The sequence below is a fragment of the Papaver somniferum genome, chromosome 6 (genome assembly GCF_003573695.1).
Source record: "Papaver somniferum cultivar HN1 chromosome 6, ASM357369v1, whole genome shotgun sequence".
Classification (NCBI taxonomy): domain Eukaryota; kingdom Viridiplantae; phylum Streptophyta; class Magnoliopsida; order Ranunculales; family Papaveraceae; genus Papaver; species Papaver somniferum.
The window spans coordinates 101,627,846-101,648,050 of record NC_039363.1 but is presented as its reverse complement, the minus strand read 5'-3'; the positions used below and the strand labels follow the sequence as shown (position 1 = coordinate 101,648,050).

General features: G+C 38.2%; 1 protein-coding gene and 1 pseudogene across 3 annotated transcripts; one reads left to right on the top strand and one right to left on the bottom strand.

Annotated features, from left to right (window-relative positions):
- Nucleotides 1–2,681: 2,681 nt before the first annotated feature.
- LOC113285973 (protein LIGHT-DEPENDENT SHORT HYPOCOTYLS 4-like) lies at nucleotides 2,682–4,255 on the bottom strand. 3 transcript variants are annotated; one of them, XM_026534703.1, is made up of 2 exons: nucleotides 3,824–4,255; nucleotides 2,682–3,657 (listed from the first exon to the last, which is right to left on the bottom strand). In XM_026534703.1, the coding sequence occupies exon 2, from the start codon at nucleotides 3,501–3,503 to the stop codon at nucleotides 2,892–2,894; it is 612 nt and encodes a 203-aa protein (XP_026390488.1). In that variant the 5' UTR covers nucleotides 3,504–3,657; nucleotides 3,824–4,255; the 3' UTR covers nucleotides 2,682–2,891. The 3 variants fall into 3 exon arrangements, with proteins under 3 accessions (XP_026390488.1, XP_026390489.1, XP_026390490.1); XM_026534704.1 differs by having other exon boundaries at nucleotides 2,682–3,653; XM_026534705.1 differs by having other exon boundaries at nucleotides 2,682–3,623.
- A 776-nt stretch (nucleotides 4,256–5,031) lies between these two features.
- Nucleotides 5,032–18,990, top strand: LOC113291211 (annotated as a pseudogene).
- The last annotated feature ends 1,215 nt before the right edge of the window (nucleotides 18,991–20,205 follow it).

Below are 20,205 nucleotides of genomic sequence, written 5' to 3'. Positions count from 1 at the left end.
AATCAAATTCATAGAGCTATCGACCGAGAAATTTAAACTTTTCTGTTCGCTAATTTGCTTCCACGAAATTAACATGTAGATGATTTTAAATTCCGACAGTTGGCATGGTATAATTATTAATATCATGGCCAATTGTCCGAACACAAACTTCACGGAAAATACCAATTATCAAGTAAAAACAATGCTTCAATCACATGAGTTTGATAACCGCTCATAGAATTTAATAATACTCCATAACAACCTTGATATTTTCTTCCTTAAAAAAAAAAACCTTGACAAGAATGTCAACATAGACATGTAAAGAGCTCAAGAAAGCGTTGCAGCATGGTTCAGAAATGATCAAGTTAGAACTGTCGGTGCGGTGCGTGCGTAGGGCGGAACCCGTCCACACCATAACCAAGTATGTTGTTTAACTCCCTTGTAATTACAATAATTAGGGGGCGACATGTCTACTATCGCACCTCCTAAATCTTATTGATATATGGACACGTCAAGTTGCAAGATTAGCTAAGGATTGTGATTATCCTGAATAACACGAAATGCACTGTATTTTCTCATCTATGGGAAGAAGTGAAGCAATTTAACACGGTCTCTTTTTTCGTCATCCATAAACATGAAAGAGGAGGAAGAGATAGTGGTAAATCTGATTTAATTCTAAAAAGCAAGTAGGCTAACAACATTCGATTTCTTTTGCCTCTGTGAGCCAAACATTGAAAGCTTAGTTCCTTATAGTTTTGTACATTTTGTTTAGTCTGCCTTTAAATTCCTTTTTTCCTGTTTCCGCATATATATATATAAAATATATACCCGGAAAATACGTTGGCTTCCCGAGCTACTTACCAGTAGTGTCCTTTCACAAGTTTTATTTGATTGTTTCTAATTTTTACGGCCTTAGTCACACTTCAGTGACAGTAGTGTGGTGTGGTCATGCATTCGATGAAATTACTAACTAGGATGCAGACCCTCATCTAATCACGCCTCAGATGCATATCAACACAAAGCTTTTCAAAGTATACGTACCCATGTCGGTTTGGTTTTCCATGTAGTCTGCATTATACTCGACAAGAGTATGCGCACACGTGTGTTGTACACATTGCATATATTTGGTGTCGGTGAAAAACTTTACCCGGACAGTACTCCTCCAAATAGGGTGTTTGATGACCTAAGTCAAAACGGGAACATAACTAAACTCTTAAAAAAAGACGACCTTTGATGCCAAGTCAAAAAGAGTTTGACGCAGATGTTTATGGGGAGTTTATAGCAGCAAGTACTGTACTTGCTAGGGTATTTGTTGAGCCTGTTGCTTCGGGTCCATATGACAATGGAACTACACAACTTCCCATTTGGTGTTCACCCTGCATGAACATAGAAGCTAAATGGCTCTGTGTTGCTTGCATTTCTGACTTGTTTTTGTTAATGTGTGGTCGTCAAACAAATAGTGTGATCACTATCTCGTACCGGCATAATTAACTTTTTCGAGGGATTTAGCTAATTCAGACATGTGGGTTTTCTTAGCATACCCATAATAAAGTTCTGGTGAAAAAAACATGAAAAACATGAAAGACATTGGATTCAGTTTTATGAGCATCATGAAGGTTTAGGTCAATGTATTCTTCTTAGCGGACTACACTCAAAGAATCTTGTAACTTTCTTCTGTTGTACACCTACTACGGTCTAGAGCCACAATGTTGGCTAAGCCTGGCTTATCTTTCGATAAACTCGAACATAATTCAAGGAGTGACTTGAGCTTCTATGTCAGTTATAACATATCATTCCTGATTCTCCAATGACACGCGAGAGGTTGCGGTATTTACAGTAGAGATAATATCCTTGCTTTCACCCTCTGTTGAGTTAACTATTTGAGCAAGCTCGACCTGGACGAATCCCAAAACTATCAGCAATTGCTGCATATGCTGAATTACCTAAAAGTGGCACTAGTTAGTAGTAACCGTCTCTACATAACTGTATCCTCATTCTCGTTCCGTTGCTAAGGCCATCCCTCATGGCATATTACAGCACTCAGATTGTCCACCCTTTCTCGACAACAAAGAATGTGAACTGTGTTAAGATCGGGATATTGACTTCCAACATTTGTTTTACCAGTCCACAATGTGATCACGTTTTTAATGCATTTGGTTGGGCAGCCAAATTTAAAAACGAAAATGTTGGTTTGAACATGTTACGACTGATTCCAGCAATTACTTGAGAAACTTGATTTCCATACCATAAAAAATCAATAACACCCCCAAGCTAATAACCCTCTTTTCAACAACTAGCCAAAACCCGTACGGCCGTTCAGGCAGGGTTCACCATACAATATTGTGTGATCAGGATACTCTTTATCAAGTGCATCCTCTGTATATATAATATTGCATCAGCCATCACGAAGTACTGGCATGTGGATTATAGGCTAAGCTAGGAAGGAAGGAAGCACTGCCAGAGTGAGATATTCCAAATGGAAGGAGATTATATATGGATCACTATAAAGAGTATACTTCAATTCAATGGCAAATAATTTGTATGACTTATGAGTAAGAATTTTAAGTACTAACTAGCCCACACTGGTAATTGAATTTCATGAAGTTAAGAACAACATTTGCAATAAGATTAACTAGAAATAGCGAAATACAAACAACAACAACAACAAAAAAATTAAACATAAAAAGAAATGCATAAACTAACTAATAGTTGCTAGATTGATAAGTTAGGATTGGTTCAAACATGCTTCATTATTCAAGGAAATGGAAATAGATTAGAGTGAATTAACTCTGACGAAACTAAAAGTTTTAGGGCAAGAATCTAAAGAGAGATTAACTAATACAGAGATAGAATTCCGCATCACCATATGATGTTTTTGATGATGATGGATAATAAGATAGTGCAATTTTCGCTTACTGATTGGCGCCACTACTACTTGAAGGTGGCATTGGTAACACTCCAGCTGCCGATGATGACGAACCTTGTTGATGAAGTGTAGGAGGAGGACGCTTCCGTTTCTTTTTCTCATAGCTGATTCCTCTTGCTTTTGATTGTAAATCACGAACTTCACGTAAGTAAAGCCTAATAGCCCTAGCACCAAAAGGATTCGCTTCAGGTTTGCCACCATTTTCTTCGAAAGCAGCACGAAGGCGTCCGATAAGAGCATCAAGACTTCCCCAAGCTTGACGAAGTGGACACGGACATGGAGCTGGTGGGTTTGGGTGTCCATAAAAAGGGCAGATTTGGTTATGAACTTTAGTTTTCCCAAACTGATCTAAGTATCTTAAGAATTCAAGAACATGAGCACTGCTACAACGAGATAGAGAGAGTGGGGGTCTGTGATTCTTTAGGTACTGACCAAAAGTGTTCCAGTCTCGACGTTTTTGGCTTTCATATCTACTTAGAGCTGGAGGTGATGATGATGATGATGCCATGGATGATGTCGATGCAGATGATATCATCATCATGCCGCTGCTGTTGGTGTTGTTGTTCTCTGAACTAGAGCTATCTCCTATTGGTTCCATGAATTTGTGTTATGATATGATAATGATCTCTCTCTCTCTCTCTAGCTTTCTAGCTTCTTTAATGATATTCTTTTCCTCTTTCTGTTTTTGGTGATTTTCTTGGATCCTGAAACAGTGTAACTGTAACCTGTCTTCTCTTTTAGTAGTGATCTAGCTAGTTCACATAGAATAATACGATAATGTTACTGACAAATGATGATTCTTAATAAAGATCAATCTGGTTATTCTTCATTTTTTTGTTCTCCTACTAAAAAAGATTGAGAGAGAAATATTCAAATTCAAAAGAGAAATCTGGAGATCGATGAAAAACGAAAACTTACCTGATGAATTGGAGAGACCGAGCTATCTTCTTCTTCTGATCTTTTAACTTCAAAATGGTTTCATATTTTTGATTTCAGAAAAGCTACCTAATAAAATGAATTTCATCTTTTGATCAGTGGAGATCTTCCCATGGTGTTTTCTAGATCTAGCTACTGTATAGATGTAGAAATGGAAGATAGTGATCAATAGTGATGATGAAGGTTATTAAGACCGACAAATGAAAAGATGATGATAACAAGCTAACTATATAAGTTATTTTTTAGTCTTTCTTTCTTCTTATGATGAAGATGAATAAACTACTTCCTCTACAGAACTTTTGATTGATCACCCTTTATTTGTAACAACTCTAGCTAGAGCTAGCTAGTAGAGCTATAGTTTCATCATCTGAGCTGCTAGGGTTTTCACGTACACTGATGGATCACATGGATGGATGGATGGATGGATGGATGAATAATATTTGTAGAAACCTTTTATTTTTCTTTTTATAGAATAAGGAGAGAGAGCCAATCGAGTCTTACAAAACCTGACTGAAAAACTGTGTGTTTTGATTGTGAAAACCTACACTGCCCTACCGCACCTTTCATTCAAAAGGCAATAATGTATCCAATGTATCATTTGTACGTGGACATTCATTTTGTTTATTTTAATGACCACTGACACTAGTGTGTACCAATAGCTTTAATTTCTCAACAACAAATATCAATAAAAAAAAAAGTGAAGTAGATTTCTTTTTTTGCAGGAAGAAAGGGGAGAATCTGGAATTCTTGTTTGTTGGTGATGTATAAACAGTGAGCTAGATAGAGAAAGGAGAAGACTCATATAGTGTCCTAGAGAGAAACATTGATTCTCATGTATTTGGTTGACAGCTCTGTTGTCCCATCGCCTGATTTTACCCATCGCTGAATTTACCCCTTCAAATATTTGTTTACCATAAGTTACAAAAACTAGAGGGAGGGTCTTTGTTGACTGTACGTACTTGTTACGACCAGTCTCATCCAAAGTTTAACCTCGACTTTTTATGTGAACGACACACCCACATGATATCTGTCTGGAAAGAAATTTCAATTAATTAATTTCATCATTCGTTTTGAATAATTTGATTTGCAGATGGAAGGATCGATCTTTTAGATTCCACAACATCTATTGATGATAAGATTGAAGTAAAAGTCGGAACGAGTACCTGGACGAATTACGGGAATGCTTTCGGATGGGCCGTTATGGTATTGCTACTGCTGCTTGGGTTTTCTTGGGTGGCAGTATTAGTGGTGCTGATGGCGGCAGTAATGGTGTTTCAAGGCAGGAAATTAAGTGACCAGTCCAACTCATGTTGTTGGGTCTTCTTCACTTTGACCTCGGCTTGTGTTTTAATACAAAGATTTAAAGCTTTTCAGTGTGAATGTGCGACAGTGGTGTATTAGAATATCATACTTGCTATATACGTAATTTTGTACAGGCAAAAGAAGAGAAACCAGGTGACGGTTTGTAGTGGCGCCGTTGCGGTCTTTAATGTTTGAAATGTGCGGATTTTAGTCTATAGATTAATATTTATGAAATAAATTACTGATAGGATTCTGCAAAAAGTAAAACAGGCAAGCTGGCTGCTAAGGCATCAAACTATGCGAAACAGGATCAGTAACAGGGAAACAGGCCTGCATTTATGTTATCTTTTGATTTTCATTTACTTTCTTGACTGCCTGCGAGATCCGGATAATTTCGCAATGAACTTTGGGTTCACCAAGTAGTTAGTAGCTCCAACGTAAGAAATAAGTAGGGATGTCTACTTAAAGTCTTAGAATCAGGAAATATTAAAAAAAAGAAAAGAAAATTCAACTTTAAAAAAAAACACGAACTTCCTACTATTAACCAATTCCTAGTAGATGCTCCGGACTTCGACTCATCCCTTTTGGCTTCCGGAACCCACACGAGCAAAGAGTTTCGGGATCACTAACTGCTAGTTCATTGACTTACTTCTGCCATGTAGTTCCTACAATCCTCATGGGGGAATCAAGAATGTCATGTTTTAATGTTAACCACTTCAGCCTCACATACCAATGTGGTATAGCTTTAATGCAATTTGACACTTCATTTATCAAGAAGTATAAAACGTCGCCTAACATGCGCACTAAATTGTCTTGTTGCAAGATAACAACTTGCATCGAATCAAAACATCTTTTCATCTCCCCATAAAGTAAAATGAATGATCGATGAAATGAATCAAGTGAAATACATAAAAATAGAGTTTATGCAGATACTCATAATAGGAATTAGACCAATATATTTTTTTTTAATTATTATTTGACTAATATAGGCTAGGATGTGATTATTAAAATAAACCTTGCTTGGCAATAGCTTTAATATGGCCAAGTAAGAAAAGAGCAACAAGGCGGCCCCCTATAGGAGATTTTTTTTTTCGCTTGGCTAAATTCTATGGAGTTTCCATCAGCATAGTCAAAAACGGAAACTCAAGGTCAAAGTGTTCAGGGCTGACTTTGTCAGTTTCCTTATTGAGGGTATAAACGCACAGGAAAAACTCGATTTATCCTCATTTACTTCCAACTTTTGATTTTGGAGGTGTTTTAGGTTGAATGTTGTTTCAAATTCAAGGAGTTTGTTCCATAACTATAGGTGATTTTATTGCATCTTTCGATTCGAAATTCCATCCACAAAATCAACAAAGGTATGTTATTCTTCTAATATGGTTTTTATTGAATTTTTTTTCTTCATAATCACAAAATTCCTGATATTAGGTTTATTAGTTATATTGTATTTACCTCAATAACAACGGTAAAGAAAAATGTAGTTAAAAATCCATCACTATTACATGTTTTGTGATGTTGTTGATAAGTGTTGAATTTAATGGTTATGACGTTCTATTCTATTGGTGTTAAATGTTGATTGAACCAAATATCATGTATAGAAAAATCGAAACTAGAATCGTTGTTGAAAAGTATGAAATGAGTCTAATATAATGATTTTTTGATGTGAATGTGTTCCAATTTGATGATATAAATACATATGTTGTTGTAGGAATGAGATACTCAGAAATTTTGAGCGCATTATACGCTCTACACGTTCCGTTTCGTCGATTGGAAATAGCGATCATAAGTTTAAATGCCTCATGGATAATTTATGGGGATAGGATAATAAAACTTCAAGGCAGTACAAGCCATCTTAGTAAATTGTATAGGATTATTTGCGATAATCACCATGCTAGCTTGAGTTTCCGCTCAAGAGTTTGGAGATGTCATGAAACACTCCTCTTATATGTAAATATTTATGGGTTATGGAGGGTTGGATATGGCAGTGGTGCCAGTCCGACTGGATGGGTTCAGGTAGGATCCTGGGACCGACTTTCGTGTATCAAAAAGAAAAATCACCATACTAGATCAATTGTCGATAATTGTGGGTTTGACACAATGTTTAAAGTTGATTACCAAAGCTTAACAACATGGCTCTAACTAGTGGTATATCCAAGAGATGGTGGCATACCACCAATACATTTCACTTCCCTAGTTTGGAAATAGTGAAATGACGAGGGTACCAAGTACTCCACAGTATTTTCGATTTCAACTTACACAGGCATACCTTGTATATAAAGGAAAACAGATATCAAAAGACTTGGTATATAGCGTAAGTTTGAAAGCGAACCAATTTATGGGATGCTACCAAGTTTCTAATTAACGTACAAGTATATTTACTTTAGTTGTAAAAGGAAAAAAAAATATAAAATGAAAGTAAAGTAAAGTAAATCACACGACACACAAGCTCTTGTTAACGGAGAGAACTGCAAAGCCAAAACCCCGGACCTAATCCAGTTTAATACTCTCATAGCCGCTATAGAAATTGACTACAATGACTTCCTATAGTTAAGACCAAGTAAACTAACCCTGTTCCTATAACCAATCTGGTACACGCACGCGAATCTCAAAATAGAGTCCACCATCTCTAGTCGCTTCACCTGCTGTAAAAACTTCACCAACTCAACTCTTTTGGATCATAACCCGAAAAATTAAAGTACTAATCTGTATAGGTATCCTCTCTATCAATCTCAAAAATTTAACCAGAGATAAGTTAAGTACAGAGGATTTTCCGTTTAATCAATATATATTCCTTTGTTGGTCGCAGATCAACTAAGACAAAGACTATCGAAATAATCAATCTTAGTTTGAAAACTATCCAAGTATATCTCTAAGAGAAATAACTATATCGATAGGCGATATATACAATAAGCTTGATGTCTATTAAGATGAACTACTTTTCGGATCCCAATCAGTCAATTGTGCAAGAAGTATTACAAAGATCAGAATACGAAAAATAAATTTTATAATCTTCAAAGTACCTGTACAAAAAACTTGATTCCCACTAATGATTGATCACACACAAAACAAAGTCTTTTGACAATAGATCATTACTAGTCATATCTTCAAATCTTGAGTAGATTAATCAGATCTGAAATCGTCGATCCTTGAGCTAGTTCGAGTGACCTTATATCAGAAGAGAATGATCACATAATCAACAACTAGATCTTTCAGGTACAACTTTTACGTTAGTCAATCAAATCAATAATCAAAAACTAAAATAACAATATGATTTATTTCCCGCCGACGGTACTACTATCTTTATCCCAACGAAGGCCAATTACAAGATTTCACCTAATTATGATACTCTTCTATCTCAGTGAGTTTTATGAAAATACTACCAGTGGGCTTCCCACACAAATAGTTGGGCAGTGTGTCGCGAGATGAGTTTATAAGAATACAATCTCCACTATTTATAGTGTAAAGGCCAAGGCTTATTTGGACAACAATAAATTACCAAATCCGAAAATACTAAAGATATTCAATAAATGTTTATATTCGGTTTTGTCAAAATTTCAACTGTAGTCCAACACATGTACTGAAATCTCTCTTGGATGAAAACTAATATTAGCTAGCATACAACATATACTTTACTAATATAACAACAAGAGACATACTATCATCTGGGATACATAAATCATATGAATATCAAAAAGATATTAAAAATATTTCAGTTTTGGGATCTCACCTTGAGTATCAAGGAAAATACTTGAACGTTAAGTAATTAGATTGTATCACATGTTCAAGACACTATGCCGACATTTGTGAACTTTCCTTTTTAACCAAATATATTTAATATCATCCTATATGAGGGGTTTTTTCTTCCTTTTAAGTCGCGACTTTATTGATTTTCATTGAACTACTCAGTTGAATGCATGTTTAGTTCAGTAGGTTGGGCTTGCAGAACATCCAGATTGCAAGGGAGACCAATGTTCAGGTAACTAAGATGTTTAGTCTTATGTTAATTTTTAATTTTCCTTTCCAGCGAGTTCAATTCTGATGCACTGTTTGTTTGCTTGTAGTAGAGCCCATAGGTGGTGTTGTTGGGTTCTATTGCATATAAAGTTTTCGTGTAGGTAGTGATAATTGCTGAAGTTTGTAAGTGGTGTTCATACTAAAGATTCGTTTGATTGTGTTACATACCGATTATTGCAGCATGTTTGGTTGTTTTTAAACTGTTAACTGTTTGTTTTCAGGAATTTGACAGATGGAGCTTTGTTTGATTTAGTCACATATGAAGCGTGTGTTTGGACATTCTAGCTTTGCATAGACCATGGATTAGTGATGCTGAATTGAGGATGCTTGCTGGTTTGGATGGAATGGTGCTGATGTTATGGATAATGTAGATTTTGCTAGAGCCTATAATGTTGATCATCTGTCAAGACTTCTTCTTGAAAAATATTCTTTAATGCGGAAGAGACAAGGTATGGTTACTCTCTTGATCAAAAAAGATAAGTTTTCATTGATTTTGTTTGATCTTCATCCTTATATCTCTACCTTATATTAATTGCTTGTCATAACTTTGCAAATCTGATCATTGTTTTATTATCTTGTTGTCAACATCATATGAATAGCAAATTTCAATTGCGCAGCTTGAACTTTAACTACATTTACACTGTGAAGGACAGCTACATTAGTTAGCTATTGAACTACAACCGATCCACCAGTTCACTATGTAACATGAAGAATCCAAGGAGAGCTGCAATAGTATCAATTTAACTACATTTATAAGTCTCATAGTACTAAGTTTAGTTTTCTTCTTCTTTTCGACTTAATTTTTATTACACTTGCGATAGTTTAAACTAGTTGATTGCAGAGAAACAACTTCAATTTTTTGAGGTGTGATAACATATGACCTACCTTGTCATATACAATATTGGATCGACTTCTTCTCGTTCCAGCAAACCTTTGGAGCATACACATAATCTTTCAGGAGGTTATCTCCTCAATTGAGAGATAATATATATGCTACAATAGTTTACTGGGATTTAACTGTGTCAAAGATAAAGTAAGTTTTGTGAAGGATATTGAAAGATGTGGAATTGAATAAGTGATGGAGCAAAATTATTAAGTCATTGACCTCAATATGTGCATATTAGAATCATTATTGAACTCCACTACCATGTTACTATTCCATAGCACGGAAAATTAAAAGTGGCATAACACGTGTTTATATTTGTGTTTTATCGAAATGATTATGTTGTCAGATGCGTTGATAGATTGCAAAGCAAATCTAATCTAGCTATTATTTTTGTTGTATATGTCAATAATGAGATATTGTAGTTAAATATGTTGAATATGAGTTATTAAAGATTGAATCACAAGAATTGTTGAACCAGGGTAGTTGTAGGTAAGAACCACTTGTATTCCATGTAAAATAGGGGGATTGATTTTGACTAGGTCAATGAAGAATGACTCTCTCTTTTTTCTGTTGCAAAAATTTAGCAATAGTTCAAGGCTGTTTCTAAATTTTTACCGCGACTTTTTTGGGTCAGTCTTCGTTGACTTAGTTAAGAATTTGCAACTTCTGTTGCTAAATTTTTGCGTCGTAATAGCTTAAAACAGTTGCGACTTGAAATTCGCAACAGCTACATTTCCGTTGCAAAAATTTTCATCGCCCCCTTTCGCAACAACTGAGTGCAGTTGCGACCTCGATTTGCAACAGTGCCAGTTGCTAAAGTCCATTTTTGGTGTAGTGACAAACCGAAAATGCATATTTGGTTAATTAATGATCGATCTTACTAGAGATCCATAGGATCGTTCCTAGTAGAGATCCATGGGACCTGTCCTCGTAAGATACTTAGTAAGGTGATGAGTGCCAAATAATGTATATATTTATCCCTTTTTGTTGGAAATTTAACTCATCTTTTATGCATTAATTCTACATTTTATCCCATATTCTGTATTTTCATTGTTTTCAAGAATAAATATTTTTATTAATTAATTTTGCATTTTTAGGTAATAAATAAAGTTCGGATGAGTCGCGGAGCGAAAAGAGCAGAAAAGCAGTGAAAAGCCGGGAGAAATCACGCAAGGAAGCCGCGAAGAATGGAGCGCACGTCCAAAAAGCTGGAAATGGGCTCAAGAAGAAGAAAGTTGTTCTTAAAGAAAAAGTGGGCTCAAGGTTTTCCAAGCCCAAACCCATATTCTATACCCAAAAGCCTAAAACCCAAATCCATACCCGCTTGCGTCTTCAGCCGTCAGATCAGTTCTCAGAAGCATCCGACGGTCGCTCCCTTGCTGTGCATCGAAGTTTGATATCTCCGCCTAACACTACAACACCTAACTCCATCTGGCGTCGTTGATTTTGTTGTATTATATAATCCAGCGGTCGCTACAAGCTTCACTTCATCTCACCGTCCGATTGATCTTTCATCTCCCTATCCCACGGCTCAGCGTCGCAGATCATCAAACTCGATACACTCGCCTCACACCCTAGCGACCGAGCACCTACACCCCAAACAAACGCACCCTTCCCCTTTCTCCATCGAACCCATCTCCTCCATCACCCCCCTCTGCAGAACCACCATACTCCGTACCACCACCATGTCCGTCTCCATCACCACCACCTCACCCCAAATCACTCCACTATCTTCTCCCCAAATCACTCTACCTATACCCATCATCACTATCACGTTTTACATCAACTAATCTCCTCAATTTCTCATCTCTGCTCACTGAAACCCTAGGTGAGAAATTGAAGATATAAGTTGATGTTAGAGCAGCAATTGGAGCGGGAGATGACTCAGGAAGAGAAATAGAAGAATGGGTCGACGAGATGGAGCGAGTATCTCATCAACAGTAGGTAAATCAATTTCACCAAACCCTAGTTCTACTGATTTTGGGGGAAAATTGGGGAAAACCAAAAAATGTGTATTGGGTATAAATGGGTGTTGTGTGAAGTGTGTGAAGGACACTATATACCTCTCTGGACTAGCCAGTAGAGAATTTGCTACAATTTTTATGAACTTCAAATTTCAGTGCTATTCAGTGACAGTTGAGTATTGCATATGTTCTTGGTTATCTGATATGTTGCTAAATGTGTATGAATTATCTATGTTAATGTATGTATGTTGCCATAATATGGTTAGCATGAGCTAATCAGCTTCAGGCCAAGGCTCAGTGAAGCCTTGTGCACTGTCAAGTGTAAATGAGCTAGGATAGTTACTTCCTTGTATGTTTTGATTGTGCAAATGAGAGATGCCAATGCTCATAGAGCCTGTGATTGGTTGTACTGTCAAAAGACAGCCAATGCTAGGGGTAGACTAGTGAGCAATTTGGTGTTTTCCATTTCTACATGTATGCTTAGGAACAAACATAACCTAGAAACATGTCATTTGATTAGGACACAAGGTGGATCATAAGCCTTGGCTTACCCACCAATTCCCTCTCAGAAACTTGCATTTTCAGTCCTGTGTGTTTGCAATTCAGTTAATTTTCTTGCCTTTTAATTTCTTGCACTTTGTAGCTTCTGTGCACTGAAGTCAGTGCACAATCCTGCCCTTGCCCTTGGCTTCCAAGCCTTGGTTCTTTTTCTTATCTTTCCCTGTTGTGGTTCTTAACTGTTTCTTATTGCTTTACCTTGCATCTTTGGTTCATGCCATTTCCCTTGCTTTGCTCACTGCCATAGTGCATTGTCACCATTTTAGCCTAGGAAGACTTCTTATATGCTCCTCTCCCTGTGGACAAACCCCACTCATCATATTATAAATCTTGACCTTGTATACTTGCAAGTGTTTTGTGTGCTTCATTTCACACCAAGTTTTTGGCGCCGCTGCCGGGGAGCTGGCTGCCATATTTTTGAAGTTTTCATAGCTGTTGTGGCCTTGTTGTGCTTGCATAGTTGTGTGTGTTCATTGCTATCTTGTTCACTTGCTAACTGCTGCTGGAGCTGTGCATTATTTGTTGTTGCTGCCAAGCCTGCTGCAAAGCCTGCTGTGCTTGCTGTTGCTGTTGCTGCTGTTGCTGCTGGTGCTGGTGCCTTCTCTGCCAAGCTGTTGTGCTGTTGCTGCCAAGCCAAAGTCTGCTGCTGCTGTTGCTGTTGCTGCTGCTGGTGAACCAAAGCAACTGCTGCTGCCAAGTGAAGCTGGGCTGCCAACTGAAGTGAAGCTGCTGGGCTCTGCCCTCTTCTAGTGGGCTTGTACTTTTCTGAATTGGGCTTCACCAAGTGCTGCTGGGCTCTGCCTCCTTTTGTTGCTGGGCTCGTGGTCTTCTGTGAGCTGGGCTTCGTTGCTGCTTCTGCTGGGCTCTGCTCCACCTGTTGCTGGGCTTGGACGTGAGCTGCTTAGGACGATCCTAAAGCCCAACTGGGCTGTGCAACTAAAAGGGGACTAAAAGCCTATTTTTGGGCTTCCCTCCAAAAACAAGTAAGCCTAACCCATGAGTTAACCCACTTGGGCCTCATTTAAATTCAAATTTGGGCTTGTAATAATTAATTTAATTATTTATTTGGGATTGTAATAATTTTTTTTCTTTTTCTTTTTTTATATTTGGGACTGTAATTATTTTTTTTGTTTTCTTTATTTTTCTTTTATTTTTCTTTTTTCTTTTATGGGTTTGTTTTAATTATTATTATTGTTTTTTATTTTTTCTTTTATGAGTTGTGATAATTTATGCTAGGTTTAGTTCAAAATTTTTTTTCAAAGCCCAAATTTTTTAAACCAAAAACAAAACCCCTTCTTTAAACCAAAACCCATTCAAAACCAAATCTTCATAACCCTTGTGGGCCAAATTGTTTCCGATTGCTCTGTCTGACCAACATGTTAGTTAAGGTACCTACTAGGACATGATTGTGACCTACAGAGACCAGACAAACAGACTTGTTAGAATTAACCCAGACGAACCTATCGAAATTCTAAGTTCTGAGGGAGACAGTCCAGATCAACCAGAAACAATGGGAGAACCACGTACCCTCAAGGATTATATGTACCCAACTAGAGCCAGTCAACCTTCTTGTATTTTGCTGCCCGAGGCTAATGGCCATTATGAGCTGAAATCAAGCACAATACAGATGCTTCCTATTTTTAGAGGTGTTGAGAATGAAAACCCGTACCACCACGTGAGAGAATTCGAGGAAATTTGTGGAACTCTGCGTTTCACTCAAATGACCGACGAAACCCTGAAGTTAAGGCTTTTTCCTTTCTCCCTGAAAGATAAGGCAAAGGCCTGGCTCTATGCTTTACAGCCTCAATCCATCATGACATGGGATGACCTCATAAAGGAGTTTTTCAAAAAGTTTTTCCCGAACCACAAGACTGCGACAATTCGTCAAAGTCTGAATAGCTTTGTGCAATTAGAAGGTGAGACCTTAGCTAGATACCTGGAGAGATTCAATGAATTATTGCTCCAATGTCCCCATCATGGTTTTGAAAAATGGAGACTTGTGCAAATTTTGTATGAAGGTCTAGATGTGTCCACCCGAACAACGGTTGAGTCGATGTGTAATGGTCTATTCGTAGATAAAACTGCTGACGCGTCTTGGGACTTCTTGATTGAAGTAGCTGAAAAGACGCAACAGTGGGAATCCATCCGTGAAACCAGAAAGACTACATCCGAAGCAAAGGCTTTTAGGATTGAAGCGGATTTTGAGGGTAGAGCAAACATGGCATCAATAGTTAGGAGATTAGAAGAGTTAGAACTACATAAAAATTCAAAACCTTCCACCACTACTCTCCGAGAACATGTCGCTTCGTCTGTTTGTGCTGCTTGTAACGACCCCAACCATCAATTCCAAAATTGTCCAGATTTGCTTGCAGTCCAGGAGTCTAGGCTTGAACAGGCACATGCCATGTTTCAAAAACCAGAGCATAACCCTTATTCACAGACCTACAATCCAGGATGGAGAAACCACCCTAACTTTTCATGGTCAAAAGGACCCACTCAAGGAGGACCATCTCAACCCAATCAGAGCTATCAAAACAATCAGGGATATCAGAACAATCAAGGTTATCAACACCCGAGAAACCCTCAACAACAATCAAACTCTCAACAACAATCATATCCTCAACACAATACCGACAAGAGATTATCCACCCTAGAGGAAATGTTCCAGAGTTTGATGCAAAGTCAGAAAAATCTAGATCAAAAGATGGATCAAATATGTGAGAGAGAAAAGGGTAAACTTCCGAGCCAACCCCAACAAAATCCAAAGAGGATATTTCAAACAGGCACAACATCCTGCACTGAAACCTCACCTGATCAAATCCATGCCATTACCACCCTCCGAAGTGGTAAAGTCATCGAGAACAACGTGGGCGAACCTAATGAATCTGATACAAATTCCACTGTCTCCACAACCCCAGAAAACCAAAGAATCTGAGCAAGTTGGAAAATCTGACAATTCTACTGCTGTGAATGTCCCTTTGCCAACTCATCTTCCTGTTGCCCCATTTCCTCAAAGATTGATCTATCAACAGAAAAGTACCCATTACAATGAGATGTTAGATCTGTTCAAGAGAGTCAACATCAACATTCCTTTTCTTGAAGCAATCAAGCAAATCCCTGCTTATGCCAAATTCCTCAAAGACTTGTGCACTCAAAAGCGCAAGCTCAATGTGGCAAAAACGTGCTTTCTTAGCTGAGCAGGTGAGTTCCATCATTCTGAACAAAACTCCACCCAAGTTTAGGGATCCAGGATGTCCAACAATTTCTTGCACTATAGGAGAACACACGGTCAATAAAGCGTTATTAGACCTAGGTGCAAGTGTTAACCTACTGCCATATTCTGTTTATGAGCAGTTAGGTCTTGGGGAGTTGAAACCAACATCTATCACTCTACAACTGGCAGACCGATCTGTCAAGATTCCTCGTGGAGTGGTCGAAGATGTTTTGATCAAGGTTGACAAATTCTATTTTCCCGTAGACTTCATTGTCTTAGACACTCAACCTGTACAAAACCCAGACTGTCACATTCCTGTCATCTTAGGACGTCCTTTCTTGGCTACGTCCAACGCGATCAACTGTCGGAATGGAGTGTTAAAACTGTCTTTTGGTAACATGACGGTAGAATTGAATGTGTTCGATATTAGTCAACAACCTGTGAATCTTGATGATGATGATGTGCATGAAGTTAATATGATTGAAGGATTAATGCAAGATTCGTTGACTAACATTCTATCCGTCGACCCCTTTCAAGCATGTATGGAGAACTTTAACCCTGATTCCTATGATGATGCATACTGTAGTGACGTCCTATCTCTGCTCGAATCTGTACCTCAAATGGACGTCACTGAAAGGAAATATGAAGTGGAACCACCCTACTCTCTGATTCCAAGCTTATTCCATCCATTGTTGAGCCACCCAAGCTTGAATTGAAAACATTGCCTAGTACGTTGAAGTACGCATTCCTAGGTTCTTCTGATACTTTACCTGTCATTATTTCATCATGTTTAGACACGGAACAGGAAAGTAAGCTTTTAGAAGTACTTAAGGAACACAAAGAGGCCTTAGGATGGACCATCTCAGATCTCAAAGGAATTAGTCCCACCATTTGCATGCACCACATTAACCTTGAAGAGAATGCCAAACCATCGAGGGAAATGCAAAGGAGACTTAATCCTAACATGAGAGATGTAGTCAAAGGAGAGATCCTGAAACTACTTGATGCGGGTATCATATACCCAATTCCCGATAGCAAATGGGTTAGTCCCATTCAAGTTGTGCCTAAGAAGTCAGGCATTACTGTAGTTCAGAACGACAAGAATGAATTAGTCCCTACTCGTACAACCACAGGATGGCGAGTATGCATCGACTACAGGAAGTTGAACACACAGTAACAAGGAAGGATCACTTCCCGCTCCCTTTCATTGACCAAATGCTAGAACGTGTGTCTGGACACAGTCACTACTGTTTTCTAGATGGCTTTTCCGGTTATAACCAAATTCACATTGCTCCGGAAGATCAGGAAAAAACTACATTCACGTGTCCATTTGGGACGTTTGCTTATAGACGTATGCCCTTCGGGTTGTGTAATGCACCTGCTACTTTTCAGCGTTGCATGATGAGCATTTTTTCTGACATGATAGATAGTTTTCTCGAGATCTTTATGGATGATTTCTCTGTTTTTGGTTCCTCGTTTGACGAATGTTTGAAGCATCTTGCCCTCGTGATATCCAGATGTAAAGAAAAGAACCTTGTTCTAAATTGGGAAAAAATGCCATTTTATGGTGAATTCAGGAATAGTTCTAGGACACATCATCTCAGAGAAAGGAATTGAAGTGGATAAAGCTAAAGTTGACCTCATTCAACATCTACCACAACCTTGCTCTGTGAAGGAGATCAGATCATTTCTAGGTCATGCTGGTTTTTACCGGCGATTCATCAAAGATTTCAGCAAAATCTCCAGACCTCTGTGCAGTCTTCTCTCCAAAGATGTTTGCCTTCAATTTCGATGCTGCTTGTGTGTGAAGGCATGGGAGGAATTAAAAACCCTTCTCACCACCGCTCCTATAGTCCGACCACCCGATTGGAAGCTTCCGTTCGAACTTATGTGTTGATGCCTCTGATTATGCTGTGGTGTTGTTTTAGGACAGCGAGTTGATAGACTACCATATGTGATATACTATGCTAGCAAAACCCTTAATGATGCCCAACTCAATTATTCAACTACCGAGAAGGAATTGCTTGCCGTCGTTTTCGCATTAGACAAGTTTAGATCTTATCTGATAGGGTCTAAGATCATCATATACACAGACCATGCGGCTTTGAAGTATCTTCTTTCCAAGAAGGATGCTAAAGCTCGCCTTATTCGATGGATACTCTTATTACAGGAATTCGATCTCGAAATCCGTGATAAGAAAGGTTGTGAGAATGTGGTTGCTGATCATTTGTCTAGATTAACTTTAGAGTCTATTGATGAATGTGAGCTGATTAGAGAATCATTCCCAGATGAACAGCTGATGTCTATCTCAGACCTTCCTTGGTTTGCTGATATTGTTAACTACCTCGCTACAGGTAGGATGCCCTCACGTTGGTCGAGACAAGACCGCTCTAAATTCCTGGCTGAAGTCAAACATTTCCTTTGGGATGACCCATATTTGTTTAAGTACTGTCCAGACCAAATCATTAGGAGATGTGTCCCCAACACTGAACAGAAAGATGTGATATCTTTCTGTCATGACCAAGCATGTGGAGGCCATTTCAGTGCCAAGAAAACCGCTGCAAAGATCTTGCAGTGTGGATTCTATTGGCCATCATTGTTCAAGGATTGCCATGATTATTGTGTTGCTTGTGAACGCTGTCAAAAGCTAGGAAGCATTTCGAGGAGAAACATGATGCCATTGAACCCCATTTTGATTGTGGAGATTTTTGATGTTTGGGGGATAGACTTCATGGGTCCATTTCCCATGTCTGACAGCAAGTTGTACATCCTAGTCGCAGTTGATTACGTTTCTAAGTGGGTAGAAGCCATAGCAACCAGAACAAATGACCACAAGGTGGTACTTTCATTTCTAAAGGAGAACATATTTGCACGTTTTGGTACCCCTAGAGCTATCATCAGTGACGGCGGTTCACATTTTCGTAACAAGTACTTTGAGTCTTTAGTACGCAAGTATGGCATAACTCACAAGGTTGCTACTCCGTACCACCCTCAGACTAGTGGACAAGTGGAAGTGTCTAATAGGGAAATTAAGCACATTCTGGAGAAGACGGTCAACCCGTCCAGGAAAGATTGGTCATTGAGATTGAATGATGCTTTGTGGGCCTATAGAACAGCTTATAAGACACCAATTGGCATGTCCCCCTATCGTCTAGTGTATGGAAAGCCGTGCCATCTACCTGTGGAATTAGAACATCGTGCCTACTGGGCAATCAAAGAGCTGAACTTTCTCTCTGGACGAAGCTGGAATTCAAAGGAAACTTCAACTCAACGAGTTGGAAGAATTGAGAAATGAGGCTTATGACAGTGCCAAGCTGTACAAGCAAAGATGAAGATGTTTCATGACAAGCGTATTCTACGCAAATCCTTCACTCCTGGTCAGAAAGTCTTGCTGTATGACTCCCGATTACATCTTTTTCCAGGAAAACTGCGTTCCAGATGGAAGGGTCCGTACCTAGTACGCACAGTTTTTCCTCATGGAGCTGTAGAGCTGGAGGATGTCTCCAACAAGAACGTTTTCAAAGTCAACGGGCAGAGATTAAAGCCATTCCTTGAGCCATTTCCACCCGACATTGAAACAACCAACCTGGAGGACCCAGTCTATGTGGACTAAACTGGTCCACTCTTTCCCTAAATAACCAAAAAGTTTTCCAAATCTTTCCCTAAAAACCAAAATTTTTCGTTTTCCCATCAAAACCAAATGTTTCCCAACAAAACCAAATTTTTTTCCAAAAAGTCCAATCCCATTAAAAACCAAATTTTCTTGTAGATAATGTGTTAGTTAAATTTCCTTTTGTGTATATTTTGTGCTCATCCATTGTGACTCCTAATATGATGGATTTTTGCCTTGAATAACGGAGTTTTAATCGAGCTCGCCGTACAATCGGGTATTCTCTCTCCTTTTACTCTACTCAGCATGTTCCTCTTCATATATTTGTTTTAATTCTTTCCATATTTTGAAACATTGAGGACAATGTTTAGTTTAGGTTTGGGGGTATAGAGTAGATACCATGATAATTTGCCATAATTGAAAACGAACTCCTTCTTTTTTTGAAAAAATTGAAAAATTCCAAAAAAAAAAAAAAAAATTGAAAAAAAAAAAAAAAATTAAAAAAAAAAAAATCATAAAAATGGAGCTCATTTACCTTGAAATGTTGACTCTTGTGCAAATATGTATTTATTAGGAGTCTTAGTCTAGATATTTAGGCACCCTGATTCTAGCACAATTCACATAGTGATAAGAAATTTGCACGCGCACGATCTACCAATACATGTATGGCCTCGATCTTCAAGGTGTTTGATAGGAAGTTACGATTGCCAATCACTTTAGAATACTGAACGAAACTTGACTAGCTTGTTCTTTGGTTGGTTGGGATAGAAGGTGGAGGTTACATTAAGAAAGACAACCATCGAATTTAACTGGGTG